The sequence below is a fragment of the Perissodus microlepis genome, chromosome 13, assembly GCF_051167445.1.
Source record: "Perissodus microlepis isolate ML-2025 ecotype Zambia chromosome 13, ASM5116744v1, whole genome shotgun sequence".
In the NCBI taxonomy this organism is placed as follows: Eukaryota; Metazoa; Chordata; class Actinopteri; order Cichliformes; family Cichlidae; genus Perissodus; species Perissodus microlepis.
The window spans coordinates 12,018,801-12,044,970 of NC_140473.1; the positions used below are offsets into that span (position 1 = coordinate 12,018,801).

Consider the following 26,170-nt stretch of genomic DNA (forward strand, 5'->3'; position numbering starts at 1 on the left):
CTGTTAGGAATAGTTTAGTTTAAGTATGTATAGCTTAATTTTGGTTCTGCTTTTGCGCCCACTGTGCTGAAAGTGAGTTTCTAGAGAGTAGCCACAGTGCGCATGGCAAAAGATAGCGTCTGCACCGGAGTGAAAATGTAAATCCTGAGATCTGAAGACTACCCCATCTGAGGACGCATACGGGGATGCTGCTTATCTTCAGCCAAACGCACACCCCCTGGATTCGATGAGAAATTTCACAACACCGGCTGCTGATGGGATGCACTGTGCTACCACCAGTGCCCACGTTTAGGCGACAGCTCCGCACTCCTGCAGAACAAGCCTGTGTGGAAACAGAAGACTTTACTTGTAAGGAGGGACGTGGTGATTTTTTTAGACGCACTCATTTGTAACTTAGAGAATCTCGAGCGTCATTGTGATCTTTTGTGTGGGGGATCGTTTTGGTGCAACGGAGGAGGGGTACCCAGTGGATACTACTGCTTGCTTTTCCTCAAAAGAAGCGCGCCCGGTTGGATTTAAGCTGCAGTCCACTTTACGCCAACTGCATTGCCACAAGGAGAGGGGGGAAAATGTATGTATCATGAAACTAGGCGCCTGCGGCTTTTCGCATTAACTCTTTGATGGATGTGCGGACTTAAATCCACAAGTGGGGTCGTTCTTTGTGCTTTTAAGCTATACATAATATCACTTCACAACTACAATGAGACAACGTGTCGGGAGAGGAATTGTTGCCCGGAGAAGCGGAGCCACAGAGCAGGACAGTGACTTCCAGAGGATACCTACAGACGAGTGAATGCCGTCTCTGATGTGGAGCTTGTCGCTGTCCGACGCGCGAGTGGTGCTGAAATTTGGATGATGCCTGGCCAGCGACTGCAAGACTGCCGCTCCCTACACCTCAACGAGGACAACGGCCGCTTCGTTTTGCTCGCCATCCTCATTTTAGTGTACCTGCTGTGCGGCGCTGCGGTCTTCTCGGCTATAGAGAGGCCCTCCGAGCTGCGGGCTCACGGGCGCTGGAACGGGACGCTCCTCAACTTCAGTGAGACCTTCAACATAAGCCTGCAGGAGCTGAACTCCTTCCTGCGGGAGTACGAGGCTGCCATCGCCGCCGGAATCCGGGCTGACGCTCTGAGGCCAAGATGGGATTTTACAGGGGCTTTTTATTTTGTTGGAACTGTGGTGTCGACTATAGGTGGGTGATCTCTGCAGCATTCACTAAATTCCCTGACCTCTTGGTCCATTCGGTTGCATCATGTTGTTCTCTCGACAGCATACATGTTGGAAAATATGCATTAGGGCTATTCTACATAAAACCACACACATGCCAAGGCCACATAAAGCTTTGTGTTAATAAAAGAAGAAGAAATTCCAGGGATGCTTGTCAGCCCATGTCGTGAAGACAGGAAACACTTGAATGGGTCTTTGTTACTGGATTGGATTAGAGGTGTTTTATTTTAAATTGTATTCATGATAAATACTGATATCCTTACTTTTTGTGTGGATGTCACATAAACTGGAGCTGCTTCCCTGAGGGGGGCTTTCTTTCCACTGGCTTGCATGCAGAATAAATGATCCAAATTATTGTGTTTTTCTTTCCAATCATGTGTTACATTTTGGCTGTGAGGGACTTTGGCACCGGGGACGGCATCTGACTTGTCTGCCATTTGGAACAGGGATGAGCTCCCTGGCTATAGGACAGCACCCACGGGTACAACTCTTTTTTTTTTTTTTTGGCCACGTTTCTGTTCAAACCAAAAGGAATGTCAATGAGAAGCCCCTTCTGCTCTCACCCGCCCCCTCCCCATTTAACATTTACTTGTGCAATAGGTCAGAAAAGAGCAAGTGTCCCTCCCAGGGCACCCCGAGGGCCAATACTGTGGTGCACTGCATGCCTGATGGGCTCCAACACCCCCCTCCAATCACGCACACCTGCCCCTCACACCACCACCAGCATCACACCACACCCCGGACAGATAAAGCCGAGCCACAGCTTATAGTGAGTAAATGAGTGAGTGAATGCGAACAAGCAAATGAACACACTCCAGCAGCTGTCTGTCTCTGACCTTGGCCTAAACACACAAACACAATCTGTGTATACAGTGTGACACCTTCGGCAACTATTTTTAATTGAATACTGTGGCATAGGGAGTGATAAAAGAAAGCTGATCCTCGTGAGCAGGGAACCTGTCACAACTTTATTTACTGTAGACCTGTCAGGTGAGCTTTATTAGTCCTTCTACCTCCTGCTCGCAGACACACAAAGGCACAGACACAGAGCACTCGGGGAGCCCGTGTACTCAGCTCACCGTGTCATGGGAGGGAACCACAGCAGCTGTGTTTGTGTACATGTCTGTGGCAGGTTGAAATCCTTTGTACTCCGGTTGTCAAACTGCATCGCTTTCTTTACCCAACAGGCTGATGATAAAAACTGACTCAGCAGCTTGGGGGGGAGGGGGGGGGAGAGAAAAGAATGATGTTATGATGCTTTCTACAATATTTCCTCCTTTTCATGTGTTTGCATGGATTTCTGTCTAGCATTTCATCCTCCTTTGATCTCAACCCGCTCCCCCCAACCCTCTGGCTTGTGTGCTACTTTTTTCTGCATGCTTGTGAGATGGTGATATAAAAGGGATTGTGGGGCCTCCCCACACAACTCTTTATCAGAGCGGCATCCCCCTGTGCACTCTAGACTTTCCTCCCAAACACTTCCCGCCTCTGACTCTGCTGTGGCAGAGGCTTCAAATCAGCAGTGACTCTTTGCTCCCCTTGATGTGCCTCCATAGCATCACTTTGAAGAATGAAATAAAGCCGTGGCCACATGATGCATACTTTACCCCGGGATTTGGCTGGGTTCACTGGCCATCGGTGCTGCACACACTGTGTTGTTTTAGAATTTCTGAAAAAGCTGCAGTAAGTATCAAATCCACTGCAGCTTTTTCCAAAGCATATGTTGAACAAATGCAACAAAACTAGCATTTTGGCCCAGATTGAAATCTCTGGTGTTCCCTCAGATTGGTTAAACTCTGACTTTTTTTTTGTATTTTCTGTAGCTACATATTTTTGGTTTTGAGTGAAATTGTTCAAAAAAGAAGAAATAAAAGTTTGTCCAGCATTTATGCACAAGAGTAGCTGTGAGGAGCACATCTGCCTTCTGCCTGTATGAGGCGATAGGCGGGGAGAGCAGAATGAACGGGGCAGGCATCAGATAAGACACCGATTAAATCTGAGATAGCATGAGCTGAGGTGGAGGTGGCTGCAAAGTGACTTGCATTGAACAGGCCAGTTAAATGGGCTTAAATAGTATGACCCATATTTGACAGTTGGATGCATAGAAAGGTATCGGCTGAGCTGTCACTTAACGTAGGTTGGAACTGAAAACAGCTGCCGGGATAGCAGCTGAGCATGGCTGCTCGATATGCTTGATTTGGTGAGCAACATTAGCACTACCTGTCATATACACAGCAGTATAATAACCACTGCACACAGTGCTGCCATTCAGTGTCACTTCTGATTAGTCCCAGTAATCACTCAAGGGGAGGCTACAATAAGAAAAAAACAAGCTTGAGGCACAAAAAGCATTTCCCTGTTGAGAAGCCCTGTCAGAGAAACATCTGTAAAATTTCTGACAGGTGAACTCCGACTACAAACATGAACTTTTCTATCATGAATTCTTGAACAGCTGTTTATCTATGTTTCCTGTGAGCGGAGTTTCTGTGTGATGAGTGGGAATGGATGGGACATGTACAGCCAGGGCCAAGTGCATTAATGTGGAAGCAAAGTTATAAGCTCCTGCATATTTAACTCAAAGCCACCTACACACTCAAAAAAACCCCACACAAGTATCTAATGTGTGTCTAGCATGAAAATATAGACTGTTAGACTCTTTTCAGCCTTCTTGTATTGGTTGTATTGTATTGCCCCATATTTCTGGTTACTGTGTTTGAACTCACATTAAGGAGGGCACAAGAGTTGCATCAATAAAATGGATATTTATAGCCTTCAGGGCTGATTGATAGATGCTAGCTGCCAATTAGGACAGCTCTCTGTAGTCTTTTGAGAGCCTGTATGTCTCATTTTGAGTACCTATAATGGCATTTAGGAGAAACCCTTAGTCACTTTTACAGTGCTGGCAATGAAAATACTTGCCTGAGAATCAAGCACCGAGGGAAGAGAATCAATTAGATTGAGAACTTTTAGCTTGTTGGGAGTTATTAAGCAGGTTAAGGCTGTTAGTTGTTCAGCAGTTTGTAACATAACATTCAGTTGCAAATTTGGATTGTGTTCTGCACTGTTTATTCCTGAGGATAAACTCTGTCCTGCCCCTGGCAGCCACTGCAGCATCCTGCTCTATCACACCTATATCCACAAAGGCAGACAATGCAAATAGTACAGTTTAACACACAGCACACAAAAGAACCACATGCAGTTTCTTTTGCTTTAAATAAATCCTCACTGAACCTGCAGAAAACTTTCAAAATTAAGAGGAATGTCAGAAATGGACAAGACATAATCCTGCTTGACCCTGGCTGTACAGAGTAGCTGAGTATGAGTATGAAATGTGATCATTACGAACAAACTGTCCTCATTAGCCTGACGGCTTTGAGCTTACTGTAGTGTTATGATGATATGATAACATAACAAGTGTAATAAAAACCCTGTTTTGTATTTATGTGTCCGATCACATCGAGAACACCTCTCAAAAGTGTAACTTAAAGTTGCATTAAACAACATTTCGACATTAGCAATCCCTTTTATGTGTTATACGTTACACAGAGAGGGATACTGCATAAATCTCTGGTTTCCAGTCAACTCTTCATGTGTTTTAGCTGCGTTTAGCTCTTAGATCTTTTAGACTTTTAGTCTCACTAAGAGGCTCATTTAATTGTTTCCTGTGAGCTGTTAATTAGCAAAGAACCCCCTTGTGGAGTACACTAAATATCCAGCTCTAAACAGTGGATAGACAAAGATAGAGATTAGTTGGTGAACATATTAAAGCACACAACAGCTTAAGGACTAGGTGGTGCCCTGAGTGGTTGAAAGAGCTAAAAAGGAAAGTCACTACTGGACTGGTCTGATTGAGATATTAAAACATAAGAGTAAACGATGCTTGTTGGATTATTAGTATGATGTTTACAGCATGTTCTACTCTCTTATTGACCACCATTTATTTATAGAGTGCTTTATTCTAGGGGATTCTAGCACTTTATCTTACATGCTTGGTCAATTTAGATTTGCCAGTTAAACTAGCTTGCATGTCTTGCACAGTATCCAGAGGAAATCCACGCAGGCACAGAAAGGCCCAAACCAGGTGACAGTGCTCTTAATTTTGCCAAAACCTGGCTGAAGGAGTCTTTGTTTGCCCAAATGAGTTTAAAATATACCCTGCTATGCTAATACAGCAGCGTTTCTGAATTTGTGTTTATAGTCAGATTATGACTCTATTTCATGAATCCCATAACAGGAAAATTATTCTTTGAAGCAGTGTGTGAATATGCATTACTCTGCCAACTTTTCTAAAAGTCAACACCAAAAGTATCTGCGAAATCACGATGTATTCAGTCCAGCAGAGCGATAACCGATTCCTGTTAATGAGCAGCAGATCTGACTTAATGCCTCCGCTGCAGAAGGACAGGTTTGTTTTTTAACACTCATTATTTCAAACATAATCACTTTGTAATCTCATAAACCAGCAATCAAAAAGCAATCAAAGCCATTCTGGCATTATATTGCATTTTTATTATAACTAGGTGACGATTAGAAAAAAAATTGTTAACTCAAGAAAGCTACAAGCGTGTTATGTAATGATCAATGTAAGAAAAGATTTAGAAACATTATAATCTTCAGCGTTTCTGGAGTGTTAGTAGACAATTAGGCCTAATGGCTTAGAGGGTATTATTCTCCTCATCTTCTGGTGCCAATTTAAAAAGTGCTAATTTGGCAGTCTCATTGAGTCTCACTGAGTCACACTTGTGAGGTTTGTGTGACCATGCCTCTCTGACCAAGGCCCGATGTATGTGCAAACCAAATTTGTTCTGTACTGTGCTGCCTTTTAATTCGTGTGCCTCTGAGGTTATAAGACAATGTCACCTCAGTCTGGTGAAGCGTGCGTTTGGCATTTAAGCAGTGTGAAATGTCACATGATGGAGTGCGTGGATTCCTGAAGGCAGGCTGTGTTTTTGCTTTGATGTCGTGTTCTCATTTAGATTAACCACTTCGTGCTGCCTCGCTGGGACAAAACCATCTGTGTTGTTGTTACTGTTAGTGCATGTTATGAATGTGCCTTTGGGAGGTAGGTGGGAAAGGTTTGCAATCTGCGAAGGCAAAATCACTGCACAGCAATTTTTCAAGTTGTTCTTGTTGTCCGTCTCTCGCTTCAGCACTGTTGCTAGAGTGTCTCAAACAATGCCGATTCCCATCTAACGTCAGTCTCAGATCTCACTGCGCTGGACATATTCCTTCTTTTAACACTGTTGTCTCATTTCTTTCTATTTACAACCCCAATTCTGAAAAACTTGGGTTGCTGTATATTAGTCAATGTCAATTTTTTTTAAAGCAGATGTACTTTACAAGAGAGTTTGAAAACAACAAAAATGAACCATATATCGATTTTAGTCCAATGTAAGTACAACAGCAAAATATAAAAATACAATAAAATTGACCCCCAAAAAAAGGCTAAAAAAAGACACCACAACATAAAAAACCCAGATGAGAATCAAACTGAGATCTAATTTTTTTTTAAAAAAATGTAAATAAAAACAAAATGCAATGATTTGTAGCTGTCATAAACCCATATTTTATTCACAAAATCGTAGAAAACATTAAAAAAAAACCTCACTGGATTACCTGTTAACATGTAAGCAAAATGATCAGATGCAAAAAGGGCGTCTCCGAGAGGCAGAGTTTCTCAGAAGTAAATACAGGCAGAGATAGCAAGAAGAAGCCATATGGCAACAGGAAAAGTCAAAGCTCTTTGTAGGAAGGCAAAGTGGAAAACAGTCAGACGAATAAAAATTTGAAACTCTTTTTGGAAAACACAGTTCACCTGGCACAGCTCAAATCCACATGTCTTGCATATCTCAGGAAGTAAATGCTAAGCTGCATAATGAAGCAGCTACAACAGCTACAGCATTCGTACAAGAGTTGAACTGACCTTTTTGCAGTCCAGAATTTTCACCAACTGAAAGCATTCAAAGCACGTTGACCCAACTTTTTTGATATGTCTTGCTGTCATTAAATTAAACATAACCTTACCATTTCTTAAAATGGTATACTTTCTCAGTTTGAACATCTGAGAGGTTTTCTGTGTTCTGTTATGACTAGAATATGGGTTTGAGAAATGCAAATCATCATCTATTTCTTTGCATTTCTATACATTTTACATAACATACCAATTTTTGTGGAATTGGGTTTGTATTAATTAAGTCACTTTTAAATTATATTGTAAGTTTTTGGGAGTATCATTGCCACTGTGTTACACAGTAGACTGCTGAACTGCACACTCGATCAAAAATTTCAAAGATCAGTTCATTCGAAGCTGTATGTTATGACTTTTTTTGTTTCTGGTTTTCCCCTTTCCTTTCTTCAGATCTCAGCGGCTGCTCAGTGACTCTGAGGAAATGTCACTGTTAAAAGTGGAAAAAGGGGAGTCCCCAGTCACATGAAAGGCACTGGGGGTCTTTTTAGATTAGTCCAAACACTCAGTGCAGAAAAATGTCTCACTAGGGATTAAGTAAACCTGTTGTGTACCACTTCTGCATAAGACTTGCATGGCATTTTGTCTAAAATATGGGAATGCAATATGTCTCATTTTTGCCCTAAAGCTCCCTTATGCAATATTTTTTGTAAAGCACTGGGAGGCGGAAGGGTGGACTTATGGTGACAAGCAGGAAATTATTACATGAGTTTGGAAGATTAGTTTGGTCACTAAATTGAAGCTAAATGTTGTTTCTAGCTTCAAGCAGAGACGGTGTGCAGACGACTGTAACCTCTAATCCACAGCTCCAAATTATTTTCATTTTCAAACTTACAGTTTTCAGTCCCAATCATGTATGGGACTTGACTGACAGAAGTCACTTTGACTCCTTATAGGTGCTGCTAATAGCATTATCAATAGCTCTGTTCTGTTTAATCTTTGCAGGGTGACAGTGAAGCAGCATGCACAATATCATAATAAGAAGCTAAATAAAAGTTAGTTGTACTACCCTATCATTACTATCAGCAAGTGATTGCCAAAGTGATTATTTTTTCACATACAACTCCCCAAGGCCCGGGATCTTTGATATTATAATGTTTGTTCTCTGGCTTACAAGATAATAACTTGCCAACTCATACAGAGTTGCAAAGTAAAACAAAGAGTCATCCTGCTGACACGGACATGTTGTATTACTGTTCTCACTATAATAGCTTGTAGACATGCTAATATGCTAGCTTTGCCATCAGCTACTTCACATTTAAAGTAGTACCTTAACAATTATTTAGGTTTTGCATGCACGTGATCACTAACCTTGTGACATTAATTTTTTCCATCATTTTGGACATGTGACAATGATGGTGACATGTAGGCTCAAGGGAATAAGATACCATTCCCAAAGGCCATCTAGCTGGTACTGGTCAGGAGGGAAAAATGAGTAATCACGACTAGTTAGTTCTAAAGTCCCACTAACACAGACCTACAGACCAGTTAGCAACTCCCTTGCAACCACCTGTTGCGAAAAAAAATATTTCCCAACTGGTTGGCTAAAACCTCTTTTTGATTGCTTCAGTTTCTAGCATATCATTGCAGTAGTATTTTGAATGGAAGTGATGAAAGTGTCTTTAAACACCGTACAGCTACTCTCTGTAGTGAAATTGTGAAAAGTGCAACACAAACTAAAAATGGAAACTATTTGCCTTCAAAGTAAAAGTTGGGAAACATGTTGGCTTCCGCACTGAGATATAGCTTTTCCTCTGAAGGCAAACTTTGTTCACTTCTAGGTTTGATCTGTAGCTGACCAGTTTGTCAGCGGGAAGAATTCCCCAGTGGCTGCTTTGATTTTCATTCTGTAAATGAAGTAGGCCTGTGGATGTGGCCTGCTGTTACACAGAAGTACATAACTGGACCTGGCTTGGATGAACCAATGATGGCAGATGGTGTGATGCATCCATAATTTTAAGGCTGCAGATCTGAAACTTAGAAGCATCTTGGGGCTTAAAAGAGATATAACTGAATCATCTACATAGCAGTGATAAGAAATGTCCTTAAAATGTGCTGAAGTCGGAGCAGATGTAACAGAAACAATAAGGGCCCTAAAACAGAGCCTTGTGGCACACCCTAGACAAGAGAAATGGAAGAGAGCCTGAACTGAACACTATGTAACAAGTTATCACAGAAGACTCTGAGAAGAGCTGTTTCAGGGGAATAAGTACAAAACACAGACTAAAATTGATCAAGAAAGCTGCTTAGCTACAACCCTGCCTAAAGACTTAACAATAAATCGTAATTTTGAGATTGGCCTGCAACTGCTAAGAAGAGAGGGGTTGATCTTTTGCTTTAAAGTTATTTTTTAAAATATGTTGGTGAAACTTACATTAGCAGTAAAGTTTAAACCAAAATTAAAAGACTAGAATTAAAATGTGTCCAGATAACAAATAGCTGCTTTCATTCATTTATTTTTTCCTTCCATCTCTTCCACTCTCTCAGATCCTGTTCTTCGAAAGTGCTTCCCACTGTGAAGCAGAAATACATGTGCATGTGTGTTTCTGTGGTATAGGGCAAACCTACTGGGAAGCCTAAGCTTCAATAAATCTCCATCATAGTTAATTGCTGCTGTACAGAAAGGCTGTACACACCTCTGTGCTCTGTCGCAGCAGGTCATAAATCTGGTCTGACTTGGCGTGTACTCGCCTACGTACAGTAACTCACAGACGTAAACCATCACGGCCAAGTGATACCAAGATCATTTTAGAGGACACAGCAAATTTGCTGGGCTTCATCTTCCTCAAGCTGATTAGCATTTCACTGATTCTGCTCTTTGCAGCAACATGGCACTGGGAAGATAAAACTCTCTGTGTTCTTTGCACTCTTTGCACAAGTCTTGTGACCTTCTCTGTGTCAGGGTTAATTTTTACAGTCATTCATTTTATTTTTCTTTACCTGCTGATAACATTTTGATCATTGCCAATTTATCTGGCAACCCACTGGGACTGAAGCATAGCAGTCATTGCTGACTTGCAGCTATGAGAGTTCAAAGTTTCCCCATAAGCAGAAAAAGTCTGCATCTTTTTTTGGTAGGTTAGCAACCTCTGATGCAGTAAAAGTGAGGCACCCACTTTCAGAGCAGGAATGAAGCTTTTTTAAAAATCAGTTTTTGCACTAGTTGAACATTTATCTGCATCTTGGGGTCATGTTTATAAATAGTTATCAATGTTAATGAGCTAACAGTAAGTTGGTGAGCACTGTGATTTGGCAGCCATCCATCTGTCTGTTCGTGTAAAGGAGGGGCTGCTTGTGTAAGAGCAGAGAGAAAAGGGAGAACAGCACTTAGCCATGCTCCAATATTACATCCTTTAGTGGATAAATTAAAAAAAATACATTGAAATATCATTTAATGTGAATGTGTTTGATTAAATGTCAGATTTGGGATTAACCAAAATTCTCTAGAATCTGATCACTTTCACTTTAAGGAGCTAAACAGAGCTAACGCAACAAAAGCATATATTTTGGGCTTGACCTTTATTCATGCGATTAATCATCATTATTAGATTAAAAGATGAAGAAACGGACCAAATAACCTGAGTTAGGCCAAACACTGTCCTTAAATGTTCTTTAGTGTGAGAATAATCATTCGGTCTAGCTGAATGAGCGTCTACACCAACCACCAGCTCGTCTGACTGTAGCTTAATATCACAGCCCTGCACAGAGCGAATGGTTGTATGTTTTTGCCAGCCATCATATGGACTGAAATCACTCAACAGACCTTCTCTCTAATATAAAATCTTTCATTGTTGCCACCTAATTATTGATTTGTCATGCATTTTTATTTTTATATTGAAAGAATTATTACCCTTGTAGTAAAAACAGGATGAGATACAGCTGAGGGTATTCTGTCCTAATGCCGGCATTCACAAATTTTTCTGTTACCTCCAAGCTGGCAGCCTGTGGCACAGTCAGCCACTCTCAGACTCACAGTGGGCACATTTGTTTAGTATAAAGTAAAACATTACTTAACTGTGAGCAACAGAGCATTCTTTCATCCATTCTCCCAGCTTCTTGTTTCCCTGTGTATGATCAAACATCATTATTGTAGTTGCTCAGCCTTAATTTATAGCTTGAGCTATCACATTAGCAGGAAAGGAAAAGTCATTAAAGCAAATTTATGCTGACCCCAAGCAGTTGCTGCATTTATTTATTTTTCCTTTTTAATGCAGCAGAGCTGAGAAAGACATACACAATGTGACATGCAGACATGAGATTTTGCAGGTCTTAAAATTAGATAAATACAACCTCAGATGACAACATATAACATGTTATATCATGCTGTTATTTATTTATTTTAAATTAAGGCAAAATGCAAAAGCAGTGTGTGAAAAATTAAGTACACCTTTACTGCTCCCTGCTTACTGGAGTTAAGAGGGTAAGTAGCAGCCAGGTGCTGATTAACTAATGCATATAATTAACTGATCATGAGCAAGTGTGAGCACCATGTATGTTAACACAATGCCAAAGAAGGAAAGACATTAGCAGTTATCCTAGAGACGAAGCTGTTGCTGCCCACCAGTCTGGAAAGGTTTATATGGCAATTTCAGAAAAGTTCAAGTCCATCGTTCAACAAAACAAAAAGATAATTTACGAGTGGAAAACGCTCCAGACTGCTGCCAATCTTCCCAGGAGTAGACATCCCAGCAAATTGACCCCAAGGTTAGATCGTGCAATGCTCAGAAAATCTGGTTCAGTCTCCTCAGGCCTTAGTTAACATATTCAATTTCATGACAGTACAATTACAGAAAGACTGAACAATTATGGTTTTCTTTGGGGTGGCGATAAGAAATTCTCTTCTCTCGTAAAAGGACGCAGCAACACGACTTAGGCTTACAAAGGTGCATCTGAATCACAAGACTTCTGTCATTTGGACAGATGAGACTAAAGTAAACATAGTACAGCACTAACAAAAACACCTCATATCAACTGTCAAGACCGATGGTGGATGTGATGAGTAAGGTTTGTTTGCACTCAATCATAGACTTGTCTGTATACCAAAGTATTCAAATGAAATGGCATCTATCTGATAGTTAAAGCTGGGACTGGCTTATGTAACATCACAATTATCCAAAATCCACAACAGAATGTCAGAAAAAGAAAAGAATCAATGACCCAGTCAGTCCTGACCCCAATCAAGCTGTGCATAAATTAATGCCTTCAAACCTCAATGAACTGAAGCAGTGATGAAGAGAAGAGAGCCAGAACTCCTCATCTATGATGTGAGAGGCTGATAAAGTCATGCAGAAAATGATGTTACTACTGCTAAAAGTGACTCTACAAGTCTTTATTTTAGTATTTAGATCATTTTTACACCTGTTAAGGACAAGATAGTTCTTGTTTTACTAGGTCCTGATATGTAACACTTTATTTTCTTTTTGCCGTCACGGTATGAGGATAACATGTGTATAACCTATTAACTGAACACGTGGGCTTATCACGCTAATCACAGGGCTGTAGTGCTCCACTTGGACAGGTGTGTTTACTTTGCAGACTTAAACGTGAGAGTTTTGTGCAGCCTTTATTCAAATATTTACAGTGCACAGTGTACAAGATAATAGGAAGCACGAGAACATGGCCTTTAGATCCATAGCCAGAAGCTATTAAACTGATGAGAGAAGGACTTCTCAGCCGTAAGAAGGAACAAAATCTCTGTTACTGTTTGCAAATAAACACTGCAGCCACATGAATCCTGATTTTTTATTTTCCTTATTCAAGTCCTGACTTAATTTTTTTCATGCCGCAGAGGTGAAAAACAGAGTGAAAACTGAACACAAAAGAGTAAATGTGCTGCGCATCCAAAGAGAATGCAACACCCCCCCACCTCCTTTTTCTTTTGACAACAAATCAATACAGACTACAGTGGAGTCATCAGTCCTTTCGGCTCTTTTTGCCAGTGAATTAACTGCTGGGACACGATATAAAAAGCCAGATCAAATTCAGTTATGGGGGAGCCAATTTAATTATAAAAGAATCAGAGAAAAATATTCAGGTTGTGCTCAGGTTTCTGTTACGTTGCTATCTCTCACACGGTGTGTAAATTATTTGCACAAAATGTTACTCTGTGATTTATATCTGCATCGACCCGCTTTAATGAATGGTACCCAAAGGTTTCTTGCAGATAACGTCAGTCCGATATTTCTTCTAATAGGGTGGTGTGGCACAAAACGCTCTTTAACAATCCTTTGACTTGAAGAACAGATACCAGTAATGCACTGCCTATAAATTATACGAGTGTGAAATTCAAATCCAGGCTGTTTTGCTTCAGGCACGCTGGCTTAGGTTTTTTTTTTAAATATATAATGCTACAGTCTTTGTTTAATTTGTATGTATGCAGTCAACAGATACAACAACGCAGCCACATCTCAAGCAAAACTTGGCATTGCGTCCACTCTATCATCTGCTTTTTGTAAAGCTGGCAGCACAGTGTGAACATTCCTGTTATTCCAGTCTGCCAGTAATCTTGGCAACTCCTCAGCAGATGGTGTGGCGTTGATGTCTCAGGTCTGGCCATGCTGCTGCTTCCTCGGCCCTCTGTCCTCTCTGCAGACCCCCACTACGCCGCGCCCGTGACTAATGATTTCCTGTTTGTCACAGAAACACAGCCATCAGAGGGCATTGCGTGGCATTTTTCCGCTGCAGCTCTTATCGGGCAAATTTAGGACTGTTCCCACTAGTGGAAAGCAGTTGTTTTGAGTAAGAGTTTGTTTTTTAAGCACATTAATTGGGGACACGGGCCAGTAGGATGCCTGGATGAGATTTTTGCTTTGCAAAACAGTCATATATTGAATCTGTGTCCATTTTAAAGGATTCAAGGATTTGTGTGGGAGGATAATGACCCTCAGAAGCAAAGATATATATATATATATATATATATATATATATATATATATAAAGTGAAAATACAGCACTTTTAGTTGCCCTTCGTTCTCTTGTGGATTTCCATTAGGATTTTATACCCACTTGAATTGGCTTTATTTTATATTTGCCTTGCATTGTGTCTTTTCTATCCATTTTGGTGCAGCCAATTAATTCTGACCTTACCTGATGTTACCTTGGTCCATGCAGACTGGTTGTAACATTAGACATGCACTCAGCTTCATGATCACTGGCATTATGAGGCTTTTTTTCCCCCATAAACTAAATCAATATCCCTTTTTCTGGAAACTTTATTTTATAAAAGTTTAAAGTGGCCTTTGATTAAATATGACACAAGCACCAAGGTGCGCTCTACTGCACACACCTGGTATGGATTAGATTACTCCACCATAATTTTCTTTGAATTGACAATTAGATCACATTTCCAGTTTCTATTTGGGCCTGGAGTGTTTGCACGGTTTTCTATCAGAATTAATGTGTATTAATCCCACGCACAGAGAGGTGGCAATTTATAGGGAAAACACGAACTGACCAAGCATTACTTTAAATCGATAGTGTTGGTCTGACTGATCGTTCTTATTGCATAATGAAAGATTTTACAGGAAGACATTGCCATTTGCAATAAAAGTAATAAATTGGTCCCAACAGACCAAAGCTGAAGCCTGTACTTAGGGTTGCCAACTTTTTAACTATCAAATAAGGGACACTCTGGTGTGCCAGAAGCACAATGCACAACCAGCTGGGCATAGTGTAAATACACACTGTATGCAACGTTGCAGGTAAAGGTTAATATACGTGACATTTAAGGTAGCATAGAATAAGGGATGAACCAATTTTGCTCATTATACAGGATGTCCCAGGAAAAACAGGACAGTTGGCAAACCGACCTGGACTATGAAGTAGGATTTAGGGCTAAGTGAATCAAACAAAAGAGTTAACTCTAATCTGAGCATATTGCCATGGTAATGTGCTCCAGAGCAGGTTATGTTAGAGATAAGAGATCAGCACTCACAAACTCACCTCCTGCTGACCAATCAGTTCACTTGTTTCATCATTCCCAAAAGATTTCCTGAACCTCTGTGAGCTAACGTTAGAGTCTAAAGTTATAGAAACAATCTAAAGTATTTGTCTTTATGTGATGAGAACCAACAAGAAATATTCCCCTCCAATAGCTGCAACCAAGTTTAAAAAACTTTAATTGGCGTAGAAGCCTTGAAATAGCAATATAACCCAAAACAAGGCAAATCTGACCTTTGCTACTTGTCGATCTTGCAAAAAATCTGTATGTCAGCCTCCTAGTTGGAATTTTGCTCTAATATTTAATATATCTGCTGCATTGTCATATAGGCTCCTAGGAAACATGAGGGAGGGAAGAGGGATAATGAAGTACAGGTGAACTCAATCAAGGTGCTAACAAGGGGTGGGAAAAGGAAGGGGGCAACATGTGGAACCTGGCTTGAAAGTTAAACAGGAAGTAAAGTGAAAGATGCTGCAGCCACAGACGGGGAAACCAATAAATCAAACAGACGTGCAAAACATTGAGGAACACGGAGCTCCTGAATGCCTCCACTTGCAGGGCACGAGTGCTCACTCAGAGGTTTCATGGGCTTGTCTCGTGAATTTTATTCTGTTCAATTCAATTCAATTCAATTTTATTTATATAGCGCCAAATCACAACAAAAGTCGCCTCAAGGCGCTTCATAGATACAGAGAAAAACCCAACAATCATATGACCCCCTATGAGTATTCTGTTGCCTTTATAGTTGTCGCAACGTAACCCGCCTAGGGGATTTTTAAAGACGCTTGACAGCATTGCACTCTTCTTTTAACTCTGGTTTTGGTCTTCAGTAACTGTTGAACAAATGGACTGGTACTTTTTTCCTGAACCTTTCTGCTCTTACTGCGCACTTAAAGCACTTTTACACTGCAAACCAGATTCACGCATTCTAAAAGCATACTTTTCTGCCACTAAACATTTTACCTGTCATCGACACACTCATACATCACTGAATGGTTCAGTATATAGTCCAAGGACATTCGTGACTTTCAAATCAGAGGAGCCAAGGATAAAAAAAATAACATGCCACCCTCCACCTCCAGGAGCCACAGGCACCTGCTTTTGCTGCAGATGCAAAATTAGTCTAAAGAGAGCAGTTATATAAAATCAAAACTTTCGTAATAGTGCACAGAATGGCGCTGAAACACTTCATATAGCTGAGAGGAACTGCAGAGTTTGAACATAATTATCTGTAGGTTTCCCCAGATAAACAGAGCCTTTGAAATTATAATCATCAAAGCCATTGTCGTAAAAAAGAAAAAGATTACTGCAGCTTGAAACTTTGGTTTGAGTGCCACAGATCTGGATTGGATTGGATCTGAAAGTTGAAAAGTATTGTGAGGCAAACTGACTGACTGACTGGTATATTGGCAATAACCAAAACCAATATTTGCAGCCTCATCTCCACCTGTAAAATTGCCCCTAATCCCTCACTATAACACTTCAGTGAATACATCTGTATGCTTATGAGGAAATTATTTCTGCTGCCTCATTGTTTCTTTACACAAACTGGTATTGAATAGCACATTTCATCTCAATTTGCCAGAGGAAACGTCACTCGACTGACATGAAGAGTGATTGAACGGTGCAGTGTTATTTACTGCAATAGCTGCTATTAACTCTTTTGTGCAGCGATCTCTGCAGATAATGAAACGTCTGTTAAGTGTTTTAGATTTTAGAGTGGCTCTTTAGTGCAAAAGCTGATGATTGATTTCTGCTTAGAGGCGAGCACACTACTAAGCGAATCAAGTTAAGTGCAGAGCATTCGTGATCTCCATTGATATATCTGTAAAAAAAAAAAACCCACAGTAATGAGAGCTGTTTGTTTAGGTCCTAACTTTACTGTGGGACTTAATGAACCCTTTGTCGCTGGACTGTAATAAAAGCTGCTCAGTTTAAACTGTATCAGCAGCAAAGTGAATATGATTTACACTCGACTCTCGGTGATAAAAGGTTGGATTCACTACCGTCTAGTAGCAATTTATTTCTGTATTCCCTCTATTTCATTTCGCCCACCGTCAGATAATCATTAGATCATCTTTTTTTCTTCTTCTCCTCTTAAAACTCTCACATTGGTAAGTAATGGATACTAATGGCGCCGTTTCCATCATTTTCTTCCTGGTTGAATCTCTGGTGTCTAATTATGTGGGTAAGCATCATTAGTCATTAGAGCATAACATCATCTTCTGTGTTGAGTTGAGCATACTTTATTTAATGTTAATGAATAAATATTCTCAGAGGTCTCTGTCTGAATTGGATTTGCACACGTATGATTTTCTGCCTTATCAAGTTCGGCCGAATTAAATGAGTCATCTTGGCTGAGACCGGGTGGGTAAAATTGATGTTTTCACAAAAGTCAGCAGTATTTTTAAGTGTTTTTAAAGAATAAATGAAGAAGTCTTTGAGAATAAAAGTAACACAGAGTTTAGCATCTTTTGGTTTTGGCTCTCCTGCACTTTGGTTTCTAATATTGTCCTGTTTTCCCTAATGTGTCCTGACACAGTAGTCTGGAGTAATGGCTCTGAAATGCTACACTGAATCGATGCCTGGTGCCTTTTTCTCTCTTAGGTAATTTACTTGGTAATGAGAGACGGTGCGGAAGACTGTCTCTGTGTGCCCTGAGAAGATGTAATCTGTTTTCCCTATGATTCAGCTCAGTTAGAGAGACTTGGACTGCTAATTAATTAACTATGAAACACTGAAATAGGATTTCACTGAAGGGCTTAATTTGGGTAATCGCTGCCCCTCACCTTTCAGTTGCTTCGGTGTATGTTACTTGAACTTTGTAATGGTCACAAAAGCAGATTATGTCATGTCTGGAATGAAAACCATCGTACGTATGCGTGTGTGTAGGAAGCCATAAGGTGTGCATGTGTGGACGCGTGGGGCTTATATTCCCTGTTGTCCATAAAGCAATTTGTATCAATCAGTGTTGATCTAAATGACCCATCGTGTCAACAGCAAAACTGCGTGAGAGTGGTTTTCAGTGCTGGAGATAAGGGCAAAAAAGCCATTTTGTCTATCATAAAGGAAGTATTGTCTGGATATTGATGTCATTTATTACTTGACAAGGGTGGCTGGTGGGAAAAAGGGGTAAAGCACAGCCCTAGTGCACTGAGAAGATTGAGAACGAGGATAGCCATGATGGAAAAATCAATTAACCTTGGCCTGAAAGTGAACTGCTTGATCTTTCAGCACGATTTTATTTGTTGACAAATATACCATCTGCTGTTCTATAGATAAGGGGCTCGACACTCTGTGTGCGCTTAGGTGTGTGTGTTCAATTTGGCCTTGGACAGAGCGTCCCAAGCATGCATACAAATAACCACTTAAAAAAAATATATACATATGTGTGTGTGTATATATATACATACGTATGGATATATGTGCAGAAAATTTGCACATGAAAAATCAGTCAGTGGGAGAATATGCATGTAGCAGGTCTCCTGCAGAAGCTGCATAGTGTTTCTGTACTGGCTGTTTTTTAGAGTATGCTTTGCACATATAAATTCATATAATTTTTTACACAATTTTGATTTATACCGGGTTTTGGAAATTAATCAAGAAGGAAAATATATGATGCACTGCAGATTTCACGACTTCTCTGCAATGTGGGGTTTCCATAGTGGCTCCAGTAATAGACACGTTGGTCAGATGCTTTTTTTTTGTGAAATAGGATACTGGATGGATAATAAGCACATTTCGTATGGGCGCCAACCTCTGCTATTTATTTTACCTCTCATTTTAATTGAAGATAACGACTTAAATTATTGTTTTGCCTTAATTGGTTCCACCCTTTTCTCTTCCAAGTATTTGACCTGATGCGAAACAATGCCATGCCCAGATATCAGGCACATGTTTACATCAGAGCCAAACCTGTGGCACTTGAGTTTGAGGAGTGCTCCTTCAACACGCAGCAGGATCCGTAAACATCCTCCCTCCTCTGCTCTAATCACCACTTCCTCAGCTTGAACACTCGCTCAAAGTGACTAAGAAATCAGGCGATAGCAGGAAGCCAGACACAGCTGAAGTGGGGAGGGCATATTCAGAAAGCTTAACCCAGCTTATTTTTGGCATCCTCTTCTCGATATCCTTCTAAGTTATTTGATTTTTCTTACTCACAGCAATAAAAAATATGCTGAATATACAGAATCAAGGTTTTTCACAATCAATTTTCACTATACAAATGGTTCTTTTTAAAAGATTTAACTATTAGTAACTAATAATACAAGTAATGCATTAAATATCTGCAAGGATTTAATATTGAATAAGCTGCTACACCATTATTGGACATAATTCTTCATTTTTTAAATTATGATCAATTTTTTTCTTGTTGGCAAATATTTATATATTTTGGATTTTATTGCTTTCCCCTTATTCTCTCTCACAGTGCAAAACACAGTTATCACACAGTTCCTTTGTCTCTGTATATGACTTTTCAGACACTAATCTTCCAGTAAAAGCTTGCATTCTCATATCAGCATCGAGTCAAATTATCATGCAGTACTTTCTGTACATAATTTGTATTTGCACAGCTAATCCTCGGCTTTACGTCGTTTTAATTACTAGGCAAAATGTTTTAGAAGAATGATTCAAGCCTCATTTAAACCTCTTTTAGATTTTGAGGTTATTTTTCTTTCACGGATCACTTCCCTGGCCTGAAACTCACTTCCTGTGAGGAAACTGCAAACATCTCGTAGGTTAAAATCCGGTCGTGGCCTCTGCTGCATGGCTGAACGAGTGATATCTTTTCTGTTTCTGCAGGTTTTGGGATGACGACACCTGTGACAATTGCAGGCAAAGTTTTCCTGATCTTTTACGGGCTTCTGGGCTGTGCCGGAACCATCCTTTTCTTTAACCTCTTCCTGGAGCGCATCATCACACTGCTGGCTGTGGTGATGAAGGCTGTGAGGGAGAGGCGAATCAGGAACAGCGGCCTACTCCCACCAGGCATCCGCCATGACTTCTCAGCCTACTCCCTGCCAGGATGGAAGCCCTCGGTGTATCACGTGATGCTGATACTTGGCCTGTCAGCCATCACCATCTCCTGCTGTGCATCAGCCATGTACACGCCCGTTGAGGGCTGGGCTTACTTAGACTCTCTCTACTTCTGCTTTGTCACCTTCAGCACCATTGGCTTTGGGGACTTTGTCAGCAGCCAGAGCGCGGCTTACGAATACCAAAGCCTTTACAGGGTGGCCAACTTCTTTTTCATGCTAATGGGTGTGTGCTGCATCTACTCGCTATTCAATGTTATTTCTATTGTCATCAAGCAGGTGCTCAATTGGATGCTGGAGAAAATGAGCTGCCTGTTTTGCCAGCGCTGCAATAACGCTAATGCTTTCCTGGGCAGACGCAATGCCATCCGCCCGGGCTCCAAAGGTCGCCAGCGTCGGTTTGGTCAGCCGCCCGACTCAGACGGACCTTGTGACAGTGACACAGAGGGCCGCAGATTATCGGGGGAGATGATCTCCATGAAAGACCTGGCAGCATCTAGCAAAGTGTCGCTGGCCATCATGCAGAAGCAGCTGTCTGAGTCTGCCAACGGATATCCCAGGACAGTATGCGGCAGCTCACGCCATAATGGTTTCTCTGGGGGGGTTGGTGCTCTGGGTATCATGAACAACAGACTGGCAGAGACAAGTAACTCCAGGTAGAGGGTGTGGGGGGCACTTTACACTCGTACTGTAATAAGAACCCAGAGGTTGATCGCCATATAAAAACACAAAAAGTTTTGTCTGAGGTTTTTTTTTTTCTCGAAAGGGATTGCCAGTGTAATATCGACATGCATGATACATATGATTTTTTTAAATACTTTTGGTTGGCCTGTGATAATACAGGTATGATAATAATGGTTATGATTTTAATGATGATTTGGTGATGATGGTGGTGGTGATGGCATGAAGAGAGAAGCACTGAGTCATCAACAAAAAACATAAACTGACCTGGAAGCGTGGGAACCAACAATCGCCCATTGACCTCAGTCCCAACCCAGAACAAACTGAGTCTCAGACAAAGTCTCTTAAATATCAGTGTTATTCTGCAGAGGACACAGTCTGCTACACTCGCTCTATACTATCAGACTTATACAACTTTAATGACGTGCTGTAAAGCAGTCAAGGGAAACGTTCAGCACAGTATTTACTGTTTGAGGTTTTGCCAGTTTATTTAAATGTGCGTACTGAATGTTGATGTAAAAGGAGCGTAATCGCCGAATGATATAGCACATACTGATCTATGCATTATATGTTTCTCATGCATTTTTTTGCACCATTCCTTCGATTGCGCAGAGCCCCACTTGTTTTTCTCATCTATCCTCAGGTGATTGATTTAATTTTTGTTCCTCTTGCATTGCTCAACATGGAGAAAAAGAACAGAGTTGAAGAATGAAAATCCATTTCTGGAAAAAAAAAAAAAAAGGAACTGGTCCTCTTATCAGCTAAGAACATGCTTCAGCAGCCAAAGACTTTGACTCAAAGGGTAAAAGAGGGCACCTTCCCAACTTCGTCTCTCTCCTCCTTTTTTTAAAGCTTACAGCTGTCTGCGAAGGGAAGTAAACGATAAAGCTTTTCTAATTGTTCGTCCACTGCAGCATGCAGACATGTATTTGGAGAGCTGAATAAATAAGAAACAGCTTTATGGATTTATAAGGTATGTATGTATAAGAAAGTGGAAGGAGTTTGACAAGCAAATAAATTGCATGTGGTTTTATTCCATGGGCACGTTATGTTAAATGATGCAGACTGAGCACGGCCGGGTCAGTCGTAGTCGCTAGACTGAAAACTGATTCATCATTGTAAGGATTTGTTTTCACTGATGGATGCTTTTTTTTCTTCTTTGTGCATTTTGAGTGAAAAAAAAAGGAAGAAGGAGAAGAAGGCCTGAACTCCTGCAAAGATTGATTTTTTTGTCTTGAGTTCAGCATAAATGTGCAGCCAAGGTTTTATGGATGGAGGGTGTTTGCGGAGGATATGGTTGCCCTGTCAGGCTCACGATCAATGTCCCTGTTGCCGGCAACTATCTATTCCGAAGCGGCGGTGTGTGTGTGATTTAAAGCCACGTGATGGCGTTTGATGTTTGTAAACAGCGTGACAGAGGAGGAGACATTGATAGTTAAACTGTCCGGGACACGTTGATGAAGAGGAGGGAAGCAGAGAGAAAAGAGGTGGCCAATGCAAATCGATGGTCTCTCTCAACCAATGGCTCAACTCTCCCATCTTCAGCATCTGATTGTTGTCCCCCCCCCCTTGTCATCTCTGCATTCACTTAACGCACACTGCACCAGAACTCTCCCGCTTCCTTTTTAGTTGCAGATCTCGGCTCTCTCTCCTCACGCCCATCACTCTTACACTGTGAATATGAGACATATATATATATATCATTATGAAGCGCTTTTACAGTAAGGCGTGATTTAGATCTGGATCTTTCCTTCCATTGATTTTTATCATTCCTGTGCATAGATCTGAATAATTTGGTTTTACTCCCCAGTGTCACCAAGAGGAATAGAAAATGACTCAGGTAGTTAAATCTTCAGGCTCGTCTTAGTTTCTCCCGCATGCCATTATGGTGAAGCCATACAAGATAGCTGTATATAAAACTAGAGTACTCTTTAAAGTCTATTTTTCTACATATAGCTTTCGAAATGTCTACTCGTGGATGATTGAAAAAGTCTCACTGTCACATGTCTCTCACACAGTCGGTCAGCAGATTGACAGGTACAGCATCCAGAGTTTAACTACCCCTATGGAAAATGAGCATGTTAGAAAAACAAACAAAACACAGATGCTTTTCCAGATGTTTGGCATTTTGTGAAATGCACATATTTACTTTTGTGTTTTGACAGAGTTTTAGATGAGATGATTGATGCCAAGCTCACACCGAGTGTTACCAGTGTGCTCATTTACCTCTCTGCAAGACAGCAATTGCATGTAATTCCCAAAATGTCAGTTTATTATTTTAACAGTTCCCAACAAGGCAGCTCATGAACAAGGAAGCGAGCAGTGTGTAGGTGATGCGGCACATGCAGCAGCAGAATCGTCATGATTTGTGCACATATTTCTGATAGTAATAGAAAAGTAAGTATTAAACCCTGGGACATTTGAGCAGGAGCATGGGCATGTTGTAGCAAATGATATACTGTAGTTTGAATTCAATGGTGTTACCCTGTTTTACAGTATGTCCAAGGGGAGAAGCACTGCTGCCACTTCTTTAAACTAATGTTTCCTAAATGATGTGTTAACCTTCATCTCCCCCTGAGGCTTAAGGCTACAGTGGTAGAGGTTTCAGGAATGCTTCTATAGCTGTCAGCTGCGCTGTATCTTTAACCTTACTTTCAACAAGGATCATTTGTGTTTGTATGCATTTGTGTATCCAAAGAAGAGTGTAAAGAACTGAGAACAGGAATCCAAGGACTATCATATGTTAAGCATAATCCCCCGAAAAGTTACGTGACTCAATATAATATCAATTAAAATGTAATTTCCTTAGGCGTGACACATCAGGCTGTTATAACACTGAATATATTACTTAGAGTAATGTTTGCTCATCTAAAATGCATGCATGGCTTGAAATCAATTGCCTTACTTTAGTCCTTGCATATGACAAAGAGGTTCCTTATTGAAACAATTATAGTGTGTAGACCTTGTGTGTTGTACTATACTATCCTTTTGCATTTTGCAAAATTGATCTCCATTGATTGCAATGGTTTTAACTGCCCCGTTGTCCTCTGTATCTTCTGTAAGAGGAGACAGGTGGTCCTAAGATCTACTGTATGTTTGTATTTGTGAACAGCATAAAAGAGTCCTAAATGTGTCAGTTACTTTTCTTTGTATTGTAATATAGTCGTTCATGTTCACATGAAACACGGGCTCGGACTAAAATGACGTAAGCACTATTTGTACATAATATTGACTTTGTAGGTTCTCAGTCATCCAGGTCATGGTAGTCTATGGAGCATGAAAAAAACTGGACTCCTTTAAGGTTTCTGAAGATGTTTCGTCTGTCATCCAAGTGGCTTCTTCAGTTCTAACACCAAAAGGTTTTAGAACTGAAGGTAGAGAGTTAAAAGGATTTAAACCCTAGTTGAGGTTTTACCCTAAGAGAGTTGCTGACGCACTGTTGATTATGTGCATCATCACATGAGCCAAGGAGTGAAAAAGATGTGGGTCATTACCACAGGTACCACATGTTTTGGGTGAGACCATCGTGAGACCTTGCTACACCCCATCATGTGACCTATTGAAGTCAGCTGACACAAGATGTGAGTGAGGGTTGAGGAGCCTGGGTAAAGACCTCAAGACTGCATTGTACCTCTGTTTAATGATGGGCATTCACCGTGGACAAAGATAGCCCTTTTAAGGCATCAGTATACCCCCTGGAATAGTTGATTTGCTCCCCACCGCAGCCTCATCAAAACCAGAAGCCAAGACTTTGTGTGTTTTTTCCAGAAACTGTCAAGTTTCCAAACAACTGCAAAATCTCCCTCTGTATATCTGTATGTCTCTGTGCTTCTGTGCTAGAATATTAATAACATGGCAGTAAAAACCTGCATGATCAATCCAGCTGCAGCGGCTGCAGTGGAACGTGCCAGGTTACAAAAATCACGAGGTGCAGGACCATCCAAGATTATATCATGCGACACGTGATGTGACGTCAAAATTGGCATGAGACACCCACAACACAGGCAACACTGTGAGCAGAATGGTCCCATTACTCCTCTTTTTACTCCAGACTTAATAGTGGTCAATGACCCTCCTAAGGGACACCACCCACTAGGGGTGGACTCTCCACCCTTTGGTTGTAGATCCAAAGAAGCCTCTTGGACGAGACGTGATACATTCTGACAAAACTTAAAGAAGTCCAGCTGCCTTCTGTTTTACAGCCAGATTTTATTCACTTCAGAAAGAGTCAGGTTAATCGCTCCACCTAATTTCCAATCCAGGCAGATCTGGATTACACAGCGGTGACTCCCCATCAGCTTATCAGCAGTTAAAATCACCACTGAGATCATTTATTTTCTGTCAACACATACTGTACTGTATTCACGTTCAAATATTTGCTAATCAGCGGCTATTTGAGTGTGAAATAGCTTAAGTAGAAAGCAACGCTTCAGTGGTCTTTACCAGTCCAATAATGAAAAACAGTTAGTTTGACATTAGAAGAAACTGGAAATGTTGTTAGCGTTGACCTTTAAAGCCGTCGATGGTGCTAATGGCATTATCATTTATTCAAGCAAATTTCTCTGTAATCACAGTATGATGCATAACACTTTGCTCTCTCCAGTTTCTGCTACGGAAGAGTGCACGAACTCTTTTGTATTTCAAGACTGTTAAAGATGCTCGTTTCAGGGGGAAAAAACTGTATTATCATCAATTTGGCTGGAACACGCTGGAAATGGCTATTACCAGTGGGCAGGTAAACAGCCGAGCAGCTCAGTAACAGAATGATGTATTATTTGCTCAGCTTGGCTGCTTCTGATCTTTAACAAGAGTCCAATTGTTGGCTTTGATCCGGAGCATAATTTCCAGATTTACAAGACACATGTCCCTGTTAGTTTGTTTTTGTGTGTGTTTTTTTTAGGAGGGGAGCTGATAATATGGAGCAACAAATGACATTCAGCTCTCACTTTAGAAGCTGCTTTATCTGTCTGTTATTTATGTTGATCCTTAACTCGACTCATGTGAACACGACACTACACCTTGCTGTGTCTCATGTTGCTTGCAATGTAGTGTAACATCAAGTTAATGTATGCAAATGAATTCTGTTTGCAAGTTGCACATTTATACCAATGATTGTACTTTTATATTTATTCAAAGTAAAACCTATATGAAACAAGAAGGGGTTCCATTAAACACTGATATTTACTGACATGCCTCTGACTGATTGATTTATTATCATGCTCTTCTAATCACTCCCAGCTCAGTACAGCTGGCAATTGTAACACTTAATCCATTACATATGGTATTCATTACACTGACTTTCACTCAGGCTAAAGTAATGGA

At 40.7% G+C, this 26,170-nt stretch overlaps 1 protein-coding gene across 1 annotated transcript; it reads left to right on the forward strand.

Annotated features, from left to right (window-relative positions):
* kcnk12 (potassium channel, subfamily K, member 12) lies at positions 1-26,038 on the forward strand. The gene is made up of 2 exons (XM_084948878.1): positions 1-1,192; positions 19,935-26,038. Exons 1-2 carry the CDS (start codon positions 853-855, stop codon positions 20,825-20,827), a joined length of 1,233 nt encoding a protein of 410 aa, XP_084805004.1. The 5' UTR covers positions 1-852; the 3' UTR covers positions 20,828-26,038.
* Positions 26,039-26,170: the final 132 nt, after the last annotated feature.